This window comes from Scylla paramamosain, chromosome 13 (assembly GCF_035594125.1).
Source record: "Scylla paramamosain isolate STU-SP2022 chromosome 13, ASM3559412v1, whole genome shotgun sequence".
NCBI classification, from domain to species: Eukaryota; Metazoa; Arthropoda; class Malacostraca; order Decapoda; family Portunidae; genus Scylla; species Scylla paramamosain.
Genome location: NC_087163.1, coordinates 24,374,078 through 24,394,435, shown reverse-complemented (window position 1 = coordinate 24,394,435; position 20,358 = coordinate 24,374,078). Strand labels below are relative to the sequence as shown.

General features: G+C 44.8%; 1 protein-coding gene across 2 annotated transcripts; it reads left to right on the top strand.

Annotated features, from left to right (window-relative positions):
• The first annotated feature begins 4,764 nt into the window (after window positions 1–4,764).
• LOC135106552 (uncharacterized) lies at window positions 4,765–11,767 on the top strand. Of its 2 annotated transcripts, none has more exons than XM_064015750.1 (4): window positions 4,765–4,976; window positions 5,986–6,079; window positions 6,298–6,522; window positions 8,681–11,767. In XM_064015750.1, exons 1-4 carry the CDS (start codon window positions 4,780–4,782, stop codon window positions 8,849–8,851), a joined length of 687 nt encoding a protein of 228 aa, XP_063871820.1. In that variant the 5' UTR covers window positions 4,765–4,779; the 3' UTR covers window positions 8,852–11,767. The 2 variants fall into 2 exon arrangements, with proteins under 2 accessions (XP_063871820.1, XP_063871819.1); XM_064015749.1 differs by having other exon boundaries at window positions 4,765–5,096.
• The last annotated feature ends 8,591 nt before the right edge of the window (window positions 11,768–20,358 follow it).

The following is a 20,358-nucleotide window of genomic DNA, read 5'->3' as shown; positions in this document are numbered from 1 at the left end:
TCTTCTTCGTTTTAATGAAAAGATTTGCGTCAGACGGAGGGGAAAAAAAAAAAAAAACTAACGAAGAAATCCGTGAGTTAGAAAGATATGTGTGAAAACTTGTACAGAAGTTAAGAAGAAGGGAAACAAATTCTGCAGAAAGTTCACTGACGACTTTCCTTATTGCTTTAGTGTTTCTCAAAGGGTACGAGTATTGGTGAAGTTGTTGCTGTTGTCTTCGACATAGTCTTGTGTAAATCTAGGTTTCGAGCTACCCTCTTATCGTTGTGTGGCTCTCTTTGCAGCTTAACCAGAAATTTCCCTCTTTTATTTGTCGTTCTGTTATTGCTGTCACTGTTCTTATAAAGCTATGCACAGCAGTGTTCCGCAGTGTTGTCTTACCACCCACTCTGCACTGCTTACCACTGGCCTTAGTAAACACACCGCCCTGTCTCTCTTTATGCTGATGGCTGTGCCCTGCATAATTTTTCAGCACCATTTGCTTCACGACTCGCAACAGGTGTCAAGAGAATCACGGAGAGGCGCCACGTAAGGCCGAACTTGTGATCTTTCTGTGATTATTTCTGAACATGGCAGAATAACCCTTGCCATGTCTATTGATAAAGAAAAAAAAGAATCACTGGTGTGTCTTAAGGCATTTCCATAATGAAGAATTTGTATATGCCTAAAGTTTCTTTCATGCATATATTAAAGTTGTATGTGTGTGTGTGCTTACCGAGCTGTAGTCACAATCTGCTTTCAGTTCCCCGTACGTTCACTCGATAATGTTGCTGTGATAAACACTACACAAAAAGTTAGTTCTGCGATATCCGTACACCGTCGCACCGTGGATATATCTTAGTACACTGTTAATTACGAGTATCTTAGTACACTGTTAATATGCGAGCGACGCGAGGACGAAGAGGTGATTGCGAGACACATCCGTATCACGAGCACATCTGGCTTGTAATACGTAACAAACTGAACCAATTAGCCGCCTGAGTCAGGAAGAGACTCGGCGATAATAAATGACGTGTATAGGAATTAAAAACAGTAGGTGTCCATTACGCTCTCAAGCCAAGACTATGCATACAGACTCTAAACGTATTCTTCTCCCCCCCCCCCTCTCTCTCTCTCTCTCTCTCTCTCTCTCTCTCTCTCTCTCTCTCTCTCTCTCTCTCAGAAAACATATCTCAGATGTAAACTTACATAATTGTAACACAAGCTCTCTCTCTCTCTCTCTCTCTCTCTCTCTCTCTCTCTCTCTCTCTCTCTCTCTCTCTCTCTCTCTCTCTCTCTCTCTCTTGCGGACACAGAAAACGAGGATCCCAGCTGTAAACTTACGTAATTCTAACACACACACACACACACACACACACACACACACACACACGAAGCAAGTGGTACCAGCCCCAGTACATGATATCACGGACCAATACATCAGCACACGATTCACGCACGTACCCTGGCCCTACTGGTGGCACTGGGGATGGGGAGCGCCTCTTTTACGCACTCACCTTACACACAGGGGACGTTTTATGGAGCAGATCTTTAAACACTCACTGAATCACAGGGAATTAACACACAAAAGAAAAAGGAGCTTACCGTATTAAAGCACATCTATGAAATTTACTTTAGAAGAAGAGTTTGTACCTTGAAACGCCTCCTCTCTCATAGGGACTATTTTCAAAGGTCGTAAAGATATTTGACAAGTTCTCAATGGACCTTTTATTTTATTTTTTCTCTTTCTCTCTCCCTACTGAAGGTACGGAATCCTTGTCAAGCCATCACTAGAATTTTAATACCCTTGAAAACACTGACAGAAGACTGTTATATTACTGGTAGTCGAGGTAAGACGTCGACATCTTTCAAAATACGGCACGTAAGGTTTAAATGGCAAAGTACTTACATACCAGAATGAAAAAAAAAGTAGTAAAGAGTAGTAACGTAAAAAAAAAAAAAATAGAGGAACTAAAACATTTATTACAAAAAAAAACATCGATAAATTATACTTCAAAGAACACAACATTAACAAAAACATGAATATTGAATAGTAAACAACTACAGTGAGGAAAAAAAGGTAGCAATGGGTTGTAAGGTAACAGTTAAAGAGGAGCATGAGATTTACGCATACGAGAGAGAGAGAGAGAGAGAGAGAGAGAGAGAGAGAGAGAGAGAGAGAGAGAGAGAGAGAGAGAGAGAGAGAGAGGAAGGAAATCACAGAGGGTGAGTGTCCGCGGAGTTGCCAAGCTGCGCCATGATAACGGGGAACAAAAAGGCAGTCATCTGGTTCCGTTTATGTGTGCTGAGAGAGAGAGAGAGAGAGAGAGAGAGAGAGAGAGAGAGAGAGAGAGAGAGAGAGAGAGAGGAATGTGGTATGAGGGGAGGGACTGACTGATACACACCAACTAAAACCAAGGTCTGATGTCCTATGAAAGTAAAAATTAACTTGTCATCTCTACACTGAGTTAACGTGACACTTTAATTAACTGGAACATACGGGTAGTTAAGATTTAAGATGTAAGTTGTTATGAAATAAATCTCGCGGTATGCTCTAGTGTAAACGTCAGGTAAGTAAGTGTTGACAGTCAAGACAGTTACAATTGCGCGTTTTATTGTTGTTATTTTGGTAATAGTGGCAGGGGTGAGAGCAGCAGCAGCAGTAGTAGTAGTAGTAGTAGTAGTAGTAGTAGTAGTAGTAGTAGTTGTAGTAGTAGTAGTTTTGTTGTTCTGCTAGTAGTAGTAGTAGTAGTAGTAGTGGTTTTGTTTTGTTCTAGTAGTACTAGTTTTATCTTGTTACTCTAGTAGTAGTAGTAGTAGTAGTAGTTGTAGTAGTAGTAGTTTTGTTGTTCTGCTAGTAGTAGTAGTAGTAGTAGTTTTGTTTTGTTTTGTTCTAGTAGTACTAGTTTTATCTTGTTACTCTAGTAGTAGTAGTAGTAGTAGTAGTAGTAGTAGTAGTAGTAGTTGTTGTTGTTGTTGTTGTTGCTCTCGTTGTTGTTGGTGGTGGTAGTAGTGGCGATGTTTGCACACTGGTGTTTCCCAAATTGATAACAATAAAACAGCCAACTGGTTAACAGAGTGAGTGGAAAGTTCACTGAGGTCAAAGCGAAGTTTACACTTCACCAGACTGTGTGGGCTGCCTTCACTGCACCAAAAACAGGAGTGTTTAAAAGATTAGAGAAGAGCAGCCTTACTGAACGATTACCCTCTCTATGTTTCACCAGGAGGTGTCAGCAAGGTGCCTTTACCTGGTTTTTCAATAAGTAGTTTCACAAGGTTCCAGAAAACAACTTCAGTAATACCCTTGGGGACCGTACAGTTCAGTGTCTCAGTAAGATGTGATAGTAAGATGTTTTTGGTAGTAAGTTTCAGTATCGTGTATCATTGCTTTGTTTTCTCAGCGTCTCAGAGTGCCAATGTCGTATCAAAGAGAATCTACTGACATGAGTGAGGCGTTAATTGTTGCCTGGCAGTCTGGCTAACGCACCATTATGTAACACCTCACTGCCTTGGTAATGAACTCACTGACTGATTGACTGAATGACAAATGACACTTTCCTCACCATATTACTACGTACCTCCTCCTTTACCTGCCTCCCTTGCTTCCTTACCCCAAAATTCCCTAACTTCATTCATTCACAACCACATCTTACTCGTTCTTTCCTTCCTTCACTACCACACCTTGTCACTCACTCGATTATTCACTTCATATACAGTACAAGTAGCTAAACACAAAAACTTACAACAGCACTTCAAAATATTCTAGCGGCTTACCAGAACCTAGCGCTGCCGGAGTCCTTGTGATCAGCGTCCCGACTCGATCCTTACTGGTCCCCTCGCACCTCCCCTCACTCTCACTCCCGCGACCAAGCCCGAGGGGTAACTAAGGGCAGAGGGACGGGCGAGCCTTAGACGTCCCTGCTTACTCACTGGTCTCTCTACAAAACCCTTTTTTTTCTTTTCCCCGGCTACAGGGCTGCCAACTACTGCGAATGCGAAAGTGCTACATACGCCAAGTTAATCCCGGCCTAGGTTGTCACTCTCTCGTCACAAGGATTGGTGTAGGAGAGGCGGAGAGAACATAATGTTGGTGGGATTGTCAGGAAGGTTGTGGGAGGAGTTTCTGGTGGGTACGTAATTTTAGAATCGTGTTTACCTCAGAAGGAGAGAGGGTGGACGGACGCCGCGTGGCTACAGCTGGGTGGGGTCTCTCGGTGGGTCCTCGCAGCTACGGACCCGCTACACTACGAGTTGGCGCCTCAGTACTCATTCACCAAAATACCACACGTCTATAGAGGTTCCCCTCGAGGTAGTTTTTAGTTCCCATCTCCCGTGAAGCACATTACAGGCGTGCCTTGCGTCAGGGTGTGTGGGATGATCTGTCTCTTATAACCGTGGTGAACATTGACTGACTGACTGACTGATTTATTTAAGGTGCTGTAAAATAATGGTTAGGGAGGATCTTTCGTCTCTTAAAATTGCGGTACTAAAAAAAAAACTGCAATGGTAGTAGATTATTTCTATCATATTCTTTTGGTGATGGATGAATTTTTATAGCCAGAGTTCAAGGCTAAATAAAGATCTGACTGATATCCATTAACCACGCACCACTAGCGTTATAAAACAATGAACTGCTTCGTTTCCTGTCTCAGTCAAAACTGTGAACCGCTAGGAAAGATTCACACTGAGGATAAAATAAAATAACAATATACTAATACCACAGAAAACACTTCGAAAAATAAAAAAACATAAGAGGATAAATAAAGCAAACGCCACGTCCAGAAACACCGAACCCTTGCCATGCACAGACGTGAGCAACACTTGACTGATTCATTAATGTTTCGAAGCGTCACCTCGCCGGCCGTCACCAGTCGTGTAGCGTCCGTCCTCACGCCTGCCTGCTGCCCAAGGTCCTCGCAGCAGTGGCCACATAAATCAACACCCATTGAAGTCAAGTGCAAGAGAACACGGCGCGAAAAGACTAATTCTAGCGTTCAGTACGTTTATGAGGTTATGAGGGACTCCTTACTTGTGTCGCCGCCTCCCCAGCTGCCTAACATGTCCCTCCTGTCGGTGCTGTTGTTGCTGCTGCCCTTGCTCTTCGCCCATCCCGCCAAGTAAGCCTCCAGGGCGTATGTAGAGAGCTTTCTGAATAGCACGCACAGGTTTGCGGCGTATCTAAATTTTACGAGCAGAGAATGCCATGTTTTGATCTCAGGAGTCTGATGAAACGTGTCATTGCAGTTAGCCCTAGTACATAAGCTATTGTGCTTTGAGGTGCGTACTGTACATAAAAGGACGAATTTCACGGCAGTCCGCGTGGTGAGTAGTGACGAAAATGAGTCAGTTATGTAAGGTGAACTTCCCAGTGGTGTAGATAATTACGAGACATTACACTTGATATGGCTGCAGGAAGGTTATTATTACTTGAAGTTAGGATTATGACCCTTAAGAGGACGCGGAGGGGATTACCCTTCCCCTAGCAAGCCATTACTTGAGATCAGGGTAATGTACCTGAGAGGGATTACTTGAGATTGTGGTGGTAACTCTTTGGGATGTTGCTGGCTGGAGAGAGGACGGTAGTGAAGTGCGGAGGTTAGGTAAATTTCTGCTCGTCTGTGACTTGTAAACACGCGCTCATTATGGTCATGAATGTGGGGAAGGAAAGTAGCTAATGAACAGGGAAGGTGTTGTTTTCAAGTTGGTATATCCGTAGAAGCGTCACTTGATGTAATAATTATGATATTTACTTTAGGTAATTACCTTGGGAACAGGAGTCACATGTGTAGTTAGGAAGTTTTATTTATTTATTCATTTATCTATTTATTTATACTAAGAGGAGTTCTGGCTAAGGGTAACGAAAAAAAAAAAAAACACGTTGCCAGTCTCTATAACAATGTTCTGCGGCTGCCCCTCAGTGCTGCGTAAGGTGTGTGAAGTGTGTTTATTTGATGTAGATTTGTGTGTACCTCCAAGCTGTGACCTAACGATGCCTCGGTGTTTCAGGGCTGCAGGGATGAACTACATAAAGGTGGAGGAGAGGGACCGCCACTACCCACCTCTTGTCTCTTCGCCGCCGCCTCCTATAGAAGAGTCACAGGTGAGTTATGCGTGGAAGGTGAAAAGTAATTAATTTAAAACGCCGGAACAACGGGGCTCCCCTTCTTACGTAAAAATTCTTTAAGTCCCTGTAAAATCACGTTACTTTTCTAGACATTCACACCTCAGCATCTCAACAATATCCATCTCAGTCCCTCTATAAAATCACACCTCCCTTCTACTTTCCACCTCGCAGTACAGTATCCCTCCCTCCCGCAGTACCCATCGGAGCAAGAGCCGTGGGTCGCTTTAGTGATGGCCCTGTCAAAGCTGCTGGGTCACATGATGGAGCCGTACATAGCCGCCATGCCTGACCTGCCGCTCGACTGGGCCACCGCTTTGAAGAACGCAAACTTCATCCTGGACAAGACCTCGCCCACTATAGGACCTTTGAGAGGCGCGGTGGTGGGCATGGCGGCGATGGCTATTCCTATCGTGATGCAGGTGAGAGAGAGGGTGAGGGAGAGGGGGTGGCGTGAAGGCGAGAAAGATCAGGGAGGGTTGGGAAGACAGATAAGGGTAGGGAGAGGGCGAGTGGTATATGGATAAATATGAGTGTGAGGGAGAAAAATGGAGGGAGTCACAACAATACATTTTCAGCAATACTGTGAAAACTGACTGTGTGCGCGCGAAGCCTTTAATTCAGCAGGACGTGTTTACTCCTCGCTACAGCCTCGACCAAAGTTTCGAACCCTACTCAGAATGGCTGCTGGTTTGTCGTTGTCCTGGATAATGTAGTGGCGTGAACTGCTGGGTTAGTGGCCTCATATCGCCCCTGAAATATTAAGTCAGGCCACGTGTATACGAGGAGCGTGGAGATTAGTTCCAGGACAGAGGGAGGGGGAGTTGTGGGTCGTCAGACTGGGGGAGATTCAGGTTCCCAATGTCTAACTCCTGTCACTGCGTTGTGTTTGCATTCATCTGCTGTACAGGCACGTCAGTATTCATAATAATGTGCTTTAGTTGCCTTGCAGAACACGAGGCTCATCAGTGTTTTACCTCGTTGTTTGCGTCAAGTACTTAAAATTTTGTTCCTACGCATGCCCAAAGGAAATGGCGTGTCGTCGTCCTCAGCCAGTCCTCCTCGACCACTTCCGCTTTGTGGTCGTGGTTTGAATAAGCATTTGCAGTTAATTCACAGTTTATTTTAGGAGCATCGTTTAATTAATCAGATTATTTGATTTCCATGTTTTTTTTTTTCATTTTTATTTTTTTTTATTTTCCTGCTTTATATTAGTGTCCAGTTGCACAACCAAATTCTTGATCTGAAACCCACTTGCTGTCTGGAATATCTTTATTATTTATGATTTGCCACGGAAGCGATGATTAATTTGGTTAGTCATTTGATTCTATTATCTTCCTTATATAATTAGTTTTACATGTGTGACAATATGCACAAAGAAATAGGGTCGTATCAATGAGTAATATGCAAAATAAACACGATTTTACATTGTCGACGAGTATACTTCACGTGATTGTCTTGTGTTTGACTGGCGGCATGACGTGATAGGCACCCCAGTGACAGTGACGGGAAGTGGTGCGTGTGGTGCAGGTGTGGTGTCTCCCTTGTGAGTGCTGCGTGCGCTGGCTTGGAGCTCGTGAGTCTTGTGTTGCGAAAAGTGTGGCCGCTGCAACTTGAGTGATTTTACTGAGCTGCGGATTTCACTGTGGCAAGCGTGGCAGCAGTGGTGGTGGTGGTGATGGTGGTGGTGGTGGTGTTGGTGAGTGGCACTTGGCCTGGGTGTTGCCGCGTGTTTGTTTCCGCCTCCATGTATGAGTAAAGGTTTATTTATTCATTTGTTTATTCATTCGTTCATTTATTCATGTGTCACTATTATTGTTGTTTGCTTTCTTTTCTGTCATATTTAACACACACACACACACACACACACACACACACACACACACACACACACACACACACACACACACACACGCACGCACGCACGCACACACACACACACACCATGGTTAGTTCACAGCCCGTTCCGCCTTGCGCCACATCACACGTGTGGCTCCACTGTTTATAAACGAATCGACTTCCTGTGTATTGGGTTGCGTGTAGCGGGAAGCGGACATGAACCAAGAATGTTTTAGCGTATAAATATACATGTTTCTCCACGAATGATACGTGTATGCTGTGTTTGTGTCATAACGTGTGTATGCTTGACGATCTGTTTACGTAATGGCCAAACCGCCCGGCAGACATCCCGTCACTGCACAAAAGTTTATTATCTTTCCCCTCCTCAGTCCTCCTTATAATCTGTCAAGTGCATTCATTCATCCCTAACACGGCTCCGTGCTAAGCCTCGACTGACAGGGTAAGGCGGAAACGTGAGCTGGGTTTGCCTACTTAAGTAACTACAGCTCGTCAGAAACGCTTTGCTCTCTCTCCACGACTATTTTCAAAGGCCACAGGAATGATTAGCCGGCTCCTCAAGTGTTCCTCCTCTAAATAATGTAGAATCTTGTTAATCTGTTGCTAGAACCGTAAACACACCATTAAAAATCCATGTAGATGGATTTTTAATTTTGAAAGTAATCGGGATGCAGGCAGAAGTGTTTCAGAATATGGTCCATGCCCTGAGTTGGTCCGCTGCAGGTGGCGCGGGCCGTGGTGGATAGCGTGGCCAGTCTGCTGGACAACACTGTGTTCGTGGTGACAGGGCACGGGTTGGGCCGCCGCTCTGTACCCTCGGACGTGACGGAAGAGCTGACGGACTTGGTGCTTCGCCTCATCCATCTCGTCACCCGCCACCTGGGCCGCCGCTGAGGCTGTTACCGTCTCCTTGTTTAGCCGCACCATTGAGTCCTGTAATAAAGTGGACATACGGCGCCTTGTTTGCTGTGCCTGACCCTTAGCGCGTCGCGAGGCGGGGCTTCTATGTAAATTTCATCCATAAAGACTTCATGAAAATTTTACTCAAAATAATTCCCTCCATAATAAATCATGTCCATGTATCAGTCTTCGCAGCCATAACGCAACTAGTTTGTACCAGACGTAAAACTTACGTAGATTGTGGGGCCGCTGAGACTTGTATGAGACATTTCAAATTTAAAGTTTCCCATATACTACGAAAAACAAGATGTAATGGTTATTTAAGAGAGACGAGAAGTATCACCTGAAGATCTGTCACCTCACAATGAAGGGAATTTCTAAATCTAACGGCAAGAAATAATTCTAACCTTGCATCATCACGTAGTAAGAAATTACATATCAAGTGCAGCGTAAGGTTTAGTTGCTAAATGGGGTTATAATTATAAATGCCCTAATGTGAGGAGAAGGTTTTCAGTGTTGCTCGAGTGGGTGCAAGAGAGGCCCATCAGGAACAGGCTGCAGCTTCCCATTATTTTGATGTGCAGCGTCGCAGTTATTTTTTAATGGTCTTAAGAAATGTACTATGAGGAGACTGATATTAGGTTATGAAACGAGTGGAAGGGCGGCGCGCCAGAAAAATGCTGCAGTTCCCCATCACTGTGATCTGCAGCACCACCGTTTTCTTAAAGGATGTCTTAATAAAGTATTGGGTTTCGTTCCTTCAACACCTACGCTTATATTCTTGAAACGCATCGTTCGCACACAAAGACCATTTCCAAAAGACCACAGAGATTATTATCCGGGTTTTCAAGGATGTTTTCCACGTTTATTATGAAGAACATCTGCTAAACTACAACTGGAGTCATGAAAACCTATCTGAAAATCTCGGTAACCTGCAGTAGTGCCATTTAAAACTAGTGGAGATGAGACACCGAAATATCTAACCTTACCTTGACATTTCTGTGCGAGTATATTCTTAGTATGTCTTTATCTATGCGTGAATATGTGAAGTGCTGTGCGTAGCCTGTGTGTAGCATGAAGTTGAGGAAGCTTGCTAACTGCCTCTGTCTTGTGTTCAGTCTTGCGTCCATCTTCTGGCGAGCTATCCCTTGTGCACTCTCTCTCTCTCTCTCTCTCTCTCTCTCTCTCTCTCTCTCTCTCTCTCTCTCTCTCTCCTGGTGGTGGATTAGAGGATATATTGCAAATTGAATACTTAGAATTTTTAGAGTTGTGAAGCATATTCTACTGCGAACTTACGCTAAAAGAGGAATTTTTGTGACAGTAGCCCTATAAACGATGATAAAAAACAATTGTATTTCGGAGCGTATGTCTCCTTTTTGCTCACTGTCGAAGCAACAAGATTTTTTTTTTTTCTGACCCGTGCACTTTGTTACGGATTAAAACATACACGTGGAGCGAAGTTAGAAATGTTGGCTTAAGAATTAATTGTTAAGTTCCCGTTGCGTTTCAAAAAAGAAAATGTTGGTCTGGGAAAATTTCACTTTGCATTGTAGACTGATGTAATAAAATGATCGGTCTGAAGTTACCCATCTCGAGAAAATAACTTTATGTATCTGTGAATGAGTGAGTGTCTCTCCACCGCGTCTCTCCCTCCCTTCAGGGGCAGGTTCTGGCCGTAGTCTTGAGTGTAGCCTCTGTAGCGACACTGCCATATTTTGCTGGGTGTCTGTGGCTATGGAAAGCCGTGGCACATCATTGCAGGTGTACAGATTATTGCCCATACACAGGAACGCTATGCTCTTTCAACATGACTTCTCAAAGGCCACAGGTGATCTACCGGATTCTCAAGAAAAGAAAAAAAATCCTTAAAAGACCGTGTAACTTTGACTAAAACCTTTGGAAAGAAGTGGAGGTGCGGCGCAGACGTATTTCAGAATACGAATCTATGTTTTACATGTTACCACTCTCCCATGGCTGCTGCCCATGCTGTGGCAACCCACGCCTTGACAGTTCCGAGTCTTGGTACAGCGGCGTCATAAGAGTGAATATTAATTACTTCAAAAGTCGAAACCATTACCACCTCAACGGATCCTGACTACTCCCTGAGCGAGGAGAGCTCGGAGGACGTGCCCTTCGTGAAGTGGGAGTTGGTGGAGGTGGGGCGACCCATCTTCCACGGCTCGTTGTATATGGTTAACAGGGGCTGGCTGGTGCTGCCCGACGGCTACCAGTTACCCATAGCCCTGAAGCAACCTCTGCCTGAAGCGCGCAGCTCCATGATAGAAGGCAGCATGCGGAGGGAGGCTCTGGCCCTCAAGACGCTGGACGGCCTGGCGGGCGTCCCCAGACTGTACGGAATGACGCAGACCGGCTCCGGCTTGGGTCTCGTGATGAGCTTCAGCCCCGGCCGCTCCCTGGCCAGTCTGCGGGGCGACATGAGTGCCCGGAGCTACCTGACGGTGCTGATGTACGCCTGCGGCACGCTTCTCAAGATGCATGAAAGGGGCGTCACTCACCTCAACCTGCGTGACGAGCACATTCTGATAGACGTGTCAGAAGACGGCAAAATGAGGTCATTCACAATCATTGCCTTCACTCGGGCAGAAAGAGATTGTGGCCAATGGAAGATGATGCATGACGCGGAGATTGTCCGATCCATGGTGTCCAGCGTGTATGACGAGGTGGTCAGCAACCCTCAGGCTGAACGTTACATTAACCATGAACGTATGGACAAAATTGTGCATGGAAATACGACAGTGGGCCATATCATGATGGAACTGTGCAGCATCCTCCACGGCCATCCTGTGGACGTGCCCTGCAAGTACCGCCCGTGACTGGCTGCGTGACTTGTTAAATCAAACACGTGATTACTCATTGTTTGTGACTTTATGTTCCTTTCCTATGAAACAAGGTATAAATGTACTTATCATTTTGTTTGTAAGGCATTTTCTCTATATTCTTCTTACTCAGTTCGTTCTTATTTGTTACAGACTCATTACTCCTTCCCTTGCATGCAGAGTTGAGAGAACATATAGTCTTGTGATTCTGTCGATTAGATACTTTATTGATGATTTAGATACGTGCTATTGTTGATAAGCTCTTAATTTCTTGACATTTTTTGTTACACGTAGAGGGTAAACGTGAAGTAATTATCATGACGTGTGCTTCATTACTTACAGTGAGTTGTAGGCAGTATTATACAAGTAAACGAAACCCAAAAATAATTTCCTCTAAGGCCGTGATGGCGTGCCGTCAGGATGTGTTTGTTTGGATATTACCAGAGAGAGAGAGAGAGAGAGAGAGAGAGAGAGAGAGAGAGAGAGAGAGAGAGAGAGAGAGAGAGAGAGAGAGAGAGAGAGAGAGAGAGAGCAATGCCTTTCGAAATTATAATCTAAACTTGCAGCAGATAATTTTATCACGCCTGAAGAGAAGCCATAGGAGTCAGAGAGGCAAGCGTGATCACAGGAGCCCCCCGCACCAACTCACCTCCCACCGCTGTACGTTTCCAGCCAAGGTAGAGATTACGTTGGCGGCTTTTCGTGCCTAGAGATTCTTAGCACCCTCTTTTGGAGCAGCGCTGACTACCTCGGTGGCATGCTTATCCATCGTTGGTGAGAACTGAAGGCCACGGCGCGGATGTGTAGTGCAAGTGTGCTGCGTTGGGTTATGTTCCGGGGCAGGCTGACCAAGGGCGGCTTCACTGGACTTCACTTGGCTTCTAGTTAGGATATGGCTGCTAAGGATCCGCCTTGTTGTACTTATAGATTGGCTGACGCTCTCTAAGACAAGTGAAACCTTCTACCTCATGGATAATGCTCCTTTTCCCTCTACTTCCTCTTACAAGCGTGCGCACACACACGCGCACACACACATAGATGGATACACAAATGAATAGATAACTAAATAAGCAGATAACAAAAAGATCTGATAAATCGATGAATATATCTAAGAGAGAGAGAGAGAGAGAGAGAGAGAGAGAGAGAGAGAGAGAGAGAGAGAGAGCAGTCGTAGACAGACAAAAGGAAAGGAAAGACGTAAATAGCAGGATGGTTGGTGTTGGTTAAACGAGGAAATGGGTGTATGGGAAGGGAGAACCAGGACGGATCCTCGGGGCATGGGTGGGATGGGTGGGGCGGGTGGAGTGCGGGTGTGCGGGTGGGCGTAGGCGCGGGTAGGAAGGCGTGGGTGTGTGGGGAGCAGGCGTGGGTGGGTGGGTTTCTCCGCGTGGGTCAATACGCCAAAGTTACACATGAGTGGGGGGAGAGCCGCTCAGGTAAGAGAGAGAGAGAGAGAGAGAGAGAGAGAGAGAGAGAGAGAGAGAGAGAGAGAGAGAGAGAGAGAGAGAGAGAGAGAGAGAGTCGTGCTGCTAAAGTCATTATTGCAAGTGTCAAATGTTTATATATATATAGTGTAGACTACATAGATAAGAGAGAGAGAGAGAGAGAGAGAGAGAGAGAGAGAGAGAGAGAGAGAGAGAGAGAGAGAGAGAGAGAGAGAGAGAGAGAGAGAGAGAGAGAGAGAGAGAGAGAGTTGTAGTAGTAGTAGGGTGGGTAGGTGGATGGGAGGGTGGGGAAGGAAGGAAGGAAGCAGGAGTAGGCGGGAGTCCCCAGCAGGTCCTTTAGAGAGGTTCGGCCACACCCACTGCGTACACACACCTACAGCACGGACACACGCACACACACACGCACGAGGGGGGTCAACAAAGACTCCTGTACCTTTGACGTTATTTGACATCTCTTGGACAGTTTTGCGACAGGTGATGGTGGCGGGAGATAGCATCATGATGGCTCCTCTCTCTTGCCTCGGGAGGGGGGAGTGTCTCTCGAGCTGAGGGGAGATGTGAGCCCATGTTGGCAGTGCATTCAATGAGAGATAGCACCGCCTGCACTCCTGTGTTTTGTAGCGGGTGACAGCAGCGTGTGGGCGGCGGCATTGTGTGATAACTCGCGTGGAAAGGTTAGGTTGGGTGAGGGACAGGCACAGGTTATGGTGCGCTGCGTTATGGAATGCGGGTAGGAGTAACTAGACCCCCGTGCAGGTATACAGTTCTCTGCCCCCTCACTGCGTCAAGTAGAGATGCAGGGCAGGAGTGTACCCAAGTGGTGGTGCGTTCACTCTGTATCTTGGAGGACACGAAGTCTCTCTGAATAAAAGATTTTACTTCCTTATTTGTTCCCGCAGGTTTTTATCCGCCTGTCGTACCCTGGAGTGTTTGTTTAGTCTGTGCCACCGAGGACACAAAGAAACTGAATTAGAATAGGAAAATCAGGACACAAAAAGACTACATTAAAACAATTTCTTTCCTTACTCGTTTCTGTGAGTGGCTACATATTTACCTGCCTAGGATGGAAAAGTAAATAGGTGCTAACTTAGCCAATTCCCTCCTGTCCATCCTGGCTGGAACTCCACTAGCGGCCCGGGGTGGGTGAGGGAATCACGGGTCCGGCGCTGCCTGCATCACCAATGAGATACACGGTGCCGCCTATAGTCCTTCATTCAGTGTGCGATCATAGGGTGGTAAAAACAATGTTCGTGATAAAAAATTGCTTGTATTTAAATGTCATTAGTTGGTTGTCATGCTTAATTAATTCTCCACAATCAATACTTTTTATATACGAGTGTATTGTAATGATTTTCAAGCTTGATATTTCATATTAATCATATTTCCAATCTTTGTTTCTGAAAAGAGAGAGGGCATATATAAAGGAACACAAAGGAGGAGGAAGAAGACCTGTCGGCCCTTATAATGGGGGATTTGCTAATTATAATATTTCGGCACGTGCAGTTGATGAATCCTTTTTAGAGAAAGCTAATGATGGAAATCTCACAAAGGAGGAAGTGAATTATGACGCCAGCTGGAGGAGAATATCCGCCTTTGTTGTGCTTCAGTTAATGGCCAATCAAGAACTTTGCTAAGACTTGGCGATCAATGCAGTCCTTGCCGCGCGCTCTGGTGATGAAAATTAAAAGCAAGTTTGTGAGAGACCTTGCAGTACCGAAACAGAAAAAAAGAAAAAAAATGATTTGGATTACGTGTAAATATACTGTAATGTACCATAGGAAATGTGCTTCGAGGCAAAATTTTATAGCAAACTCAATTTGGGAGAATGAGGTGACTGAAATATTTTGTCCTAAAGTTGAATGTTTATGCCAAAGCTTGTTCGAATCATGGTGACATAAAGCGTAATCTCCTTAATCCTCACTTCAAAAGTTCATGGATTTTAGTAAACGTGGCGTGAAGTTTTACTGAATTGTGTGTCATGCATTACACGTGGCGGATCAACAGACAGGCGGCGTACACTGTAAACACGGAGAGCGTCCCTCACCTTTAACAAAACTCATTTCACTCCCTCCTCCACTACCATGAATATTCTCCAGTTATTCTTTCCCAAGAATACTAATTGGAAATTTCAAATGTCAACCCTTGCAAAATCAAGTTTCCGTGAAGTTGGACGCTTTATATTGTCTTCCTTAATTTTACTTTCTCTCCCAGACGCTAACTTTGTTCAAGGCTCTTATTCGCCCATGTTTCATGTATAGAGTGCGTCTCTCAGGTGGAGGGGAGCTCCATTCACAGGATTCTAAACGTGAGGTGTCAGAGGCGTTGTGTCTCTTTACCTCCTCTTTTATGAATCAGCTGTCTTGGATCTTAGAGTCAACTGCAGCGCTGATCTCGTGCTGCCTCCCACTGCTGCTGTGGCGGTCCCTGCTGCTCCTAGCTCGCTGACTGTTGTCTCTAGTAAATCTCCTAAAAGGTCATGTCAGAATATTTAACCATTGATACAATTGTATATTTTATAACTTTTCTTTTGTCCGTCGCTTAGTACTGTGGGCAGAATAAGTCCACGGCACTAAAACTATATGATGACAGCCCGCCGTTTGATGCTTAACTTCAGTAATATTTCACTTTTAAACAAAGTTTAGAAAGAAATAAAACCCACACATTATTAATTGAAATAAACTTTAAATAAACTTTATATATATATATTTTCTTCTACTTTTCATGGTTTGAAATTCTCTAGTTTAGAGAAAACTTTTTTAAACGCAAAATTTTCATTTTTTACAGGTATGAACCTGAAAAAAATAATGAAAAAAAATTCATTCTCAAAATTTTTATCTGATAATACAGACATGTTCTTTGCTTAAAGGGAACACAATGTGCATATGTTGAATATTCTTTTGTGTTCATAGGAACGGTGCGTAGATAGCAATATTTAAAGGAGCTCAGCTAATGAAGATAAATATCATCTGATCTAATTACCTCACTTGTAAAGTTTTAAGGAAAGTACTGGTAATGCTAATAAATCTCATCTAATCTGATTACTTTACTTCAACTGAAGCTGCTTCACTTTTGGCATAAACATATTTATCTTGGGTAACGTGCTCGTAAATGTCCAGCCCAATATTACGTGGATAATGAGCTCACATTTATTTTCACCGTTGCACTCCGTCTTTCTGTACATGTTGGAACGTGTTTTGTTTGAGACAAAATTACGAAAAAAAATAATAATGTAAATAGAATAAATAAATAAAATAAATAAAAATAAATAAATAAATAAATAAACAAGAAACAGCATAGCGTTAATAGCCATGTAATCGTGGCATTTCTACATTATATTGCGTTGCAGAGTAGTATAAGGAGGAGGGGAACCACTGGGAGCAGGTGACGGCAGGTAGAGGCTGTTTAATTAATACAACACTCACTACCTTGCTGATTTTCCTTCTTTATTTAAACATTACATAAAAACATTACGACTTTATCAATTACCTGCTTTCTCAAGTTTTTTTTTTTTTACGAACCTCACAACCTTCCCGTGACTTGAAGACTCAGCTCAGGTCTCCTTTAAAAACTTAGATGTACGTGAAGTAGGCAAGAGTGTGTGTAGGAGTTTACCTTGTTAGCAATACTGACTACAATGGCGGTGGAATCTAATATCCTGTATAATCTCTCTTGTGAAACGCTGAAGATGTGAGGCCTGTTTGCTGTCCGCTGCCCAGTAATTCGAGGGGTGTTTATTATTAAAGGCACAACTGCAGAAGGAGCAGATGAAGGTAAAAATGAGAGAGAGAGAGAGAGAGAGAGAGAGAGAGAGAGAGAGAGAGAGAGAGAGAGAGAGAGAGAGAGAGAGAGAGAGAGAGAGATGGGGGGGAATGCCGCTCCTGTGTTGTGTGATTCTAGCAGTGTTTATTGTTATTAGTATTGGAATGCATGGCTACAAACAAACTAGATGAAGGTGAAAGAGAGAGTTAGAGAAGAGGAACAATAACAGAAAGAAAAAAAAATGCTGTTCTCGTGTTGTGTAGTTTTAAGAGTGTTATTATTATCGTTACTGCTGAAGACGTGGTAAAGATAAAAGAAAGAGAGAGAGACGAAAGAAAACACTTGCTACTCCTGCGTTATGTAGTTCTAGAAGTATTATCATCATCGGTACAGTTCAAGGCGCAGTGAAATTAAAGTAAAACAGAGATGAAAAGAAGGAAACATTCACTGATCTTACGTCATGCAGTTGTAGAAGTCTTATTGGCATTAGTACAGTTAAATGCGTATTAAATGAAAATAAAACAGAGAGAGGAAAAGAAGAAAATAAAACTCTATTATTTTACGTCATGCAATTGTAACAATATTAGTCATTGGCACAGTTGAAGGCGTAATGAATGAAAGTAAAACAAAGATAGGAAAAGAAGGAAAAAAACTCACCTATCTACGCTGAGTGATGCAGGTCATGTCCCGTCCCCGCCCGTCAGTGGTGCAGCGTGGGTGGTGTGGAAATAGCCAGTCAGCCCTTTCCTGTTTTTGTTCCCTCCTTTAACTCAGAAGCGTTCAAGGGGAGAGGAGGAGGAGGATGAGGAGGAGGAGAGGCAGCAGCAGCAGCAGCAGCAGCAGCAGCAGCAGTGCACTTCAAGAGTCTAAATTGGCTTTTGATTTTTTGCCTTGAGTTTCTACTTTCTTTTTTACAGCTTGACACTTGGTGGGGGAACATTTTTCTCACGATTTTTTAGGAGCTCCGGGCATGTTTCCACCTGTGTGAAAAGATTGGATATATGATCTTACTCGATAACCTCTTTCTCCTCCTCCTATTCCTCCTCTTCCTCCTCCTCCTCCTCTCTCGTGTGATGCATGTCATTATCTGATTTATAGATAAGCCCGTCTATCCTCCCTGCCTCCACCGACGTGTGTGATTGATGGTGGTTTGTGGGGAAATTAATGCGACTGGTGGTCTCAGCGTGGGAGTGCGTGGGAGGGCCCGGGGCTTGTCCATGCTAATTGTTCTGCATGGAATACACACTGGGAGTTTTCATATTACCCTGGGAGGCTTTTCTTTTTGGTCCTTTACTAGTTCATGTGTGTGTGTGTGTGTGTGTGTGTGTGTGTGTGTGTGTGTGTGTTGCGTCACCTGCATTGTCTTCATTTAAAGATGGGAAGGGAGCAGGTACGGAGGGAATCTTGGGAGGAGAAAGAGAATGGCGTGGTGGGAAGTGATAAAGACTGAATGAAGAGGAAGAAGAGGGAGTATTGTATAGAGGGAAAGTTTTGGGTCTCTCTCTCTCTCTCTCTCTCTCTCTCTCTCTCTCTCTCTCTCTCTCTCTCTCTCTCTCTCTCTCTCTCTCTCTGTAGTACTCCATCTAATTAAACTTTGCCGCTCACTTTAATTATTACAAACCTTAATCACGTGGTTAAAGACTCCCTCTGCCTTTCGTCTCTCCCGTCACTCATCCCCCTCCCCTTCGCCCTCCCTTTCCCTCTCCCCTTCACCCTCCCATTCCTCTCCCCCTTCCCCATCCTCGGTGTGGGAACAAGTGGTGGTGGGTCAAGATACATACATACATATGCATACATACATATATGCATGCATTCATGTAGGTTCACACGCGATATTTCACTTTGTTTTCTTAATGTACGTATGTATTTTGTACTGTTCTGTTTAATGCATATGGTTTATTACGGGACATATTATCGTTGTTGTTGTTGTTACTACTACTACTACTACTACTACTACTACTACTACAACTACTAACAGCCTGACAATAAAATAACTCCAGCGATATAAGAACATAATATTTACAATCCTTCAAAGAACAAAGATCTAGACAGCCATCAGTCCTTAATAACAAAACAAAACAAATAAAAAAAATATAATTAAAAAAATAACACACAAACATACACAAATACAAGAAAAGTACCGGGAAGTATAAAGGACAGAGCGAGGAAGAGCAAGAGAGAGAGTGAGAGAGAAAGGAGGAGAGACAGAGAAAGAAACAAATAAAAAAGTTTCCCAGATTCATTTGTATACAGTTTTGTCTTGAGTCTTGTTTCTGAGGAGTGGCGCCGCGAGGGAGACTGCAGGGTCGTTGTGGCTGAGTGTCAAGCTTATACTGGCACTGTGGGGCCTGTGCTTGCCGGTGGTCTGTGTGGGAGCGAGGGTGTGCCGCGGGGGGGAGGCTGGGGAAGTGGTGGCGGGGTGCAGGATGGAGATGTGATGCTGGTGGTAGAGGGAGATTGAGAAGTTTAGGAGTGTGTGTGGGTGATTGGATGCTTGGAGTAGGTATAGGTATGGTCGGGGACGGGAATGGTTTTCTTGGCGGGGTTTAAGGGTGCTGGGTGAGAGTTACTGGGGTTTTGAATATGGTGAGTGTATTGGGGAGAGGAAGTGAGGGATTGGAGTGTTGCGGTGAATGAAAAGAGCGTGTTTGTTGTGTAGTGATTATGGAATATAGAATAGTAGATTAATGAGGATGGGAGTAGAGGGGGGGAGAGGGAATGTATGAGAAGGAATAGGGATGTAAGGAAGTAGGGCATGGATAATGTGGTAATAAGCAGAGGGAAGCAAGTAGTTATAGAAGGAAGGTTAGTGATGTAAGGAAGGGAAGCGGAGGTTCCTACAACTCTTCACCTGCTGAATCGGGCGAGTGGCGGGCTGGCGGAGGCACGATTATTTATTTTTTTTCCTTGGTGTGTTTCTCACTTCAACTTGTGCGGTGTAGGAGGGTGGCTATTATGACCATGTTAATCTTTTTTCAGGGTGAGAGACAGGACGATGGGAGAGGCGAGTGACGGAGGCCACGAAGGAGCGGTGGAGGGGCGGTGTGCGCGGGCAGCAGCAGCAGTGGCGGACTGGTAGTGGCACACACGACCGGGCGCTCAGTGTGGGCCGCGACGCCGTCAAAGTATTACGTGAGGTGCGTGTCGCTGCGCCTCGTTCCGCCAGGCCCAGCACCCCGCCGAGGCTGACTGACTGACCGCCACACCCCGGAGTGACGACCCTCCGTCACAGGACAATTCTTCCGATAGGACAGCAGCTGCCTGGTCCACGCTCCCCTGCTCCTCCTCATCCCCTGGCTGCCTGTCCCTGAGGTGGTGCACGTCGAGGGCTGGGGGACAGCGCACCTGTCCCGCGGTGGCGCCTCCTCACCTGGGGCCCCGCGGCGCGCCACGGGTCATGAGGGGCCCGGCAAGGTCAGCCCGGAGGACGTGATTCATCGATCACCTGCTGCAGCCGCGG

Excerpts from the sequence above, each read along its gene's own strand:
- LOC135106552 (XM_064015749.1), top strand. The coding sequence starts at position 4,780 with ATGCACAGACGTGAGCAACACTTGACTGATTCATTAATGTTTCGAAGC. Across the intron at positions 6,080-6,297 it reads CTCCTATAGAAGAGTCACAG|TACCCATCGGAGCAAGAGCC; the intron begins GTGAGTTATGCG and ends TCCCTCCCGCAG. Across the intron at positions 6,523-8,680 it reads CTATTCCTATCGTGATGCAG|GTGGCGCGGGCCGTGGTGGA; the intron begins GTGAGAGAGAGG and ends GGTCCGCTGCAG.